This window comes from Triticum aestivum, chromosome 5D, assembly GCF_018294505.1.
Source record: "Triticum aestivum cultivar Chinese Spring chromosome 5D, IWGSC CS RefSeq v2.1, whole genome shotgun sequence".
NCBI lineage: Eukaryota > Viridiplantae > Streptophyta > Magnoliopsida > Poales > Poaceae > Triticum > Triticum aestivum.
This window is the reverse complement of record NC_057808.1, coordinates 13,973,437-13,978,008: the sequence shown is the minus strand read 5'-3', so window position 1 is coordinate 13,978,008 and position 4,572 is coordinate 13,973,437. Positions and strand designations below refer to the sequence as shown.

The window sequence follows — 4,572 nt, the reverse complement described above, 5'->3', positions numbered from 1 at the left end:
AAAGAAAAAAAAATTAAACAGTGAAGACCGAAACCCAAAAAGGAAAACAATGAAAACTATAAAGAAAGCACAACGATGAAAAAGTGAGAGAAAGCCTTATGAAAATGAAAAACCATGATGATAAACGTAAATGAGAACACAGGAAAGGGGGAAAAACAAAAGTAAACAAATGAAAGCCAAAGAAAGCAGATGAGAGATGTAAGAAAACACATAGAAAAAGAAAGAAAAGAAAACATCAATGAAACTTAAGAAAACCGATAAAATCATAAAAGGAAAACAAAAAGAGAAAATGAAGAAAAACAAGACCAATTCAGCTAGTGTACAATAGAAGAAGATAAAAAAGCAAACTGAATGAGCGAACATAGCGACCAAACGAGCAAAACACTCCAATGGGCTGACCCATATGCACGGGCATTATAGAATAGCACCCTTTGATGAGAAATGCGAGCAAGAGGCTTCAAGAAAGTTTATATTTTCAGAATTATATAAATTCAGTAAAGAAATGAAACATCCATGGGTATTTGAACCCGAGTATCCGGGAAAAAGCATAGTATTTAATGGACAGACAGGCGACCCCTTTCAACAACCTGTTCCAATAGAGAAGTCCTATATTCTAAAATTAATTAATCAAGTTGATGGAAAAAATTATGGGCTTTCTACTAGATTCTACTTTCTTGTTGCACAACACACCTTGGGTGTGAACTGAGCATAGCTCAGATGATTATGGTGGAACCAACCAATCAGGATTTGAGTCCCATACTTGGTATTGATGGTATCATTTTTCTGATTTTATTTCAGGTCTTCTGATGATGTGCGTTCAATGAGAGGAGACATTACCGTCGACTACGAAGCCGTTGACGACTGCGTCAATCTCAAGATAATGTGTTGGCTCAGTATCTCAAAGTTGCTCATAGAGGTAGGGTGTGCATACGTGCGTTAATAGAATTGAGTGTATATGCGTGTATGCGAGCGTCTGCATTTGTACTGTGTTTTAAAAAAACTTGAGTGGAGCGAGAGCTACATCTCGCAGTAGGCAAGATATAGCACTGACGGTTTTTCCCGGCGTGGGCTTGCTTGGGCCGACACTGTGCGAAACAAAAGCAGCACGGCACTGACGGTTTTTTTGCCTTAGTTCCCCTCGAAAAAAAGAAGCAGTCTCAATTGTAAAGCTTCTTGCAGCGAGAGACGGGCATCCTAGGAGGGGCAGCGCCGCCGACGCCGACGTCGACGCGTGGTTGAGCCGCCACCGCCAGGATGCGGGGTCTAACGCGTGCGGGAAAGCGCGCCAGTGAGATGGCCTTCAACGCCGGCGGCGGAGCCATCAACTGGTTCCCCGGCCACATGGCTGCCGCCTCACGCGCCATCCGCGACCGCCTCAAGCTCGCCGACCTCGTCATCGAGGTCCGCGACGCCCGCGTAAGCCCCCCGGCACCCGCCCCCCTCCATTTACTCACCACTATCCTCTTTCGGAAATGTCTCGCCTTGTTGATCACAAGGGAGGCAGTTTCCTGGTGCACGTAGGGTGTTCGATGAAATGTCTTTCTTACAGCACCATCTTTTATTATGTCCTTCTTGCATGCAACTTAAACCATTATTCCGTGGAACTCATTTTGAAACCGAACATAATGTTCGTCTCACTTCTTAGCCTTAGGTTCTTTTTTTTTTGAACCGGGCATAACTTAGCCTTAGGTTCTTACTTTATTATTATAAGTATTAAGTATATGATGAATGATCAAGATGCCCGCCAAAGAAAATGTAGCATCATCTACTGAGCTGACGAAACATGCTTCAGGCATTGTCATCATTTTAACTGCCTATTTGACGAGTCTTTGTTTGCTTCTTGTGTTTCTCTATTCCTCTGAGGATTACTTTCTTGCAACTGATGTAACTTATGATCAGATTCCGTTATCCTCAGCAAACGAAGACCTTCAGCCGGTTCTCTCAGCTAAGAGGCGCATCCTTGCTCTAAACAAGAAAGATCTAGCGAATCCCAATATAATGAATGTAAGCACCTATCTAGTTTGGTCAGCCTCCTCAGGCTGGAAGCACTATCTCTTGTTGAAACATTCATGAGATTTGATCATGTTATCATACACAATGAGATTTGGTGCTGATGCTGATACTCACAATATCGCATTTACACCAATATGCAGATGTGGCTTGATCATTTTCAATCATGTAAGCAAGATTGCATCTCATTAAATGCACACAGCAGCAACTCTATTAATCAGGTTAGCTAACTGTTACTGTCATGTTTATCCATTTTTCTTTGTGTAAACCTCACAGGATATCTTCTGTATTATACTGAAAGCATCAATCAGATGTTAAAGCTCTGAAACTATTTGCAACTTTGAGAGCGGGGTTCATTTACCTAATTAGTCATTGTAGGGGTAACTGGCCGCTAGACGCCTAGACCACTTGCTGAGATTCTATATTCTGCGCTGGTAAAGGTCATTCACAAACAGAGCCTTCCACTACTAGGGCTTCTACGAGAATTCTAAACCTAACCTACTAGGACACGAGCTGGCTTAACTTAATAGGGCACGTGATGACTGAACCTTCATAGTAACTCCCAGATCAATAGGAATATCAATTGAAGTAGGTTTGTACTAGGATTCAGACTTGTGAAACTGCGTCTTGTATGTTATTAACTGGATTTTGATATCTTTATCGTTTCATTTGACTCAACCTCCGTTTGGCTCTGTAAGTATTTCAAGTTTTTAACTCGCTGGCCTAGATGATGATTTGCTTCATTTAGTCCTAAGTGTAGGTTTAAGTGTTTAACACATCTAAAGTTTGCTTCTGTAACTAACAGCTGCTTGGGCTTGTGGAGTTGAAACTAAGGGAAGCAATCTTGAAAGAGCCCACACTTCTTGTTATGGTAGTTGGTGTCCCCAATGTTGGAAAGTCTGCACTCATTAATTCCATTCATAGAATTGCCAATTCCAGATTTCCAGGTATGACCAATATAGCAGAAACTAGTGTAAAGCCCACACTTTGCTGCAGGTATTATTAGATTGTTTTAGTTAGTTTATTTTGAAATATTTATGTATAAAATTTGCATTTTTAAGCATAGAGTTGCAAAGTTCAAATGTTGTTGAAGTGCATAACCAAATTGAAATGCTAAATTTTGGTACATTAGTTTTCTGGCACAGTTAAGACAGTTTCAATGGTGGCATATTTTGGGAATTTACAAAGTGAATTTTTGTAATGTGGTAATCTTAAAAATATTATGTTTCTTGTCAATCTTTTTCTAATATGTTTTTCTGCGAAGAAAGATCATTTCACAAAGGGACGTGTCTTTCCACGAAGAGACGTCTTTTCACCAACTGACGTGTCTTTTCATGAAGAAACACCTTTTCACCAAGGGACATGTCTTTTAACAAAGAGACACCATTTCATCAAGGGATGTGTTATTTGACCAAAAGACAAGGCTATTTGTAGGTCTTAACTGTGAAGATTTAACAGACTTGATTGACCCTCGATATAATCCAATGACTGGTCTTTTTAGGGTGATGTGGCTTAACATGGGTGCTGCATTAGGAGTCAGTTTTAGAATAAAGAGGGATATTGTTTATTTCCTTGGTTATCCATGTTTGTTGTTGCTCTATTCCCAGTGAACGATAAGATGAAGCGGGCTAGAGTTGGACCTCTCCCTGGAGTTACACAAGACATTGCAGGATATAAGGTGAGGCTCTAAGGTCAATGGCACGACTGAATTTGTTAATTTATGTTTTCCAGATGCTCATTATCACTGTTCTAGATACCAGGAAAGACAACAGATATCATATGTTAACCTGACTGCTTTGTCAGTTATATTATGCACGTGAATGACTGTCCACTTGAGTCATATTTGAGTACCTTTTTGTTTGTTACTTTATGTTATTCGCGCATATTCAACACTAGACGTAGTATTCATTGCAAATAGGCACACATCCATGGATATGGACTAGCTGCTGGAAGCTTGGAAACTTTTTCCCTCTTATTCCTACTAAGAAGATACAAACTATGTTTTAACTTCAAGTTTTTAATAATAGTTATATTATGTATACTGGCAAGTCTTGCTTTGCAGCTCCATCTGGCAACTAAATTAGCTACCTATGTGCCTTGAAGCTCACAAAATAGAAGATCTTTGTCACGGCACATATGCACAATCTTAGCTAAGATTTGGGGACAGCATAAAAACAAAGACACATGAGAAAATAGATGCCACGAATTCGAAAACCCAATTCGGTGCCCAGGCTCATCTGCACCCGGCAGAAAAAAATCAAAACAAATACTAAAAAAGTTCAAAAAAATCCAATTTTTTTGTGTGTGATAGACAATTTTATGCGCGAGGTTCGCTCCAAATTTCAACTTATTTGGACATCTGAGCAGCTCTCAGCAAAAAAAAAATCGAGTCAGAACAGTGTGTGAACAGTAAACTTTTTTACAGACCTTGAATTTGTCTTTTTTGCTGAGAGTTGCTCAGATGTCCAAATGAGTTGAAACTTGGAGCGCACCTCACGCATAAACTTATCTACCACACAAAAAAAAGTTGGACTTTTTTGATTTTTTTTAGTATTTGTTTTG

General features: G+C 39.7%; 1 protein-coding gene across 3 annotated transcripts in view; it reads left to right on the top strand.

The window, feature by feature from the left end:
• Window positions 1-1,120: 1,120 nt before the first annotated feature.
• Window positions 1,121-4,572, top strand: part of LOC123119137 (short integuments 2, mitochondrial) — an 8,483-nt gene continuing 5,031 nt past the window's right edge. For 2 of the 3 annotated variants that reach the window (XM_044538832.1, XM_044538833.1), the window contains exons 1-5: window positions 1,121-1,416; window positions 1,900-2,004; window positions 2,154-2,231; window positions 2,816-2,957; window positions 3,618-3,688. In XM_044538832.1, the coding sequence (XP_044394767.1) occupies window positions 1,255-1,416; window positions 1,900-2,004; window positions 2,154-2,231; window positions 2,816-2,957; window positions 3,618-3,688 (558 nt within the window). In that variant the 5' untranslated portion in view covers window positions 1,121-1,254. The remainder of the gene's footprint in view (window positions 1,417-1,899; window positions 2,005-2,153; window positions 2,232-2,815; window positions 2,958-3,617; window positions 3,689-4,572) is intronic. The other variant, XM_044538834.1, reaches the window with a different exon arrangement.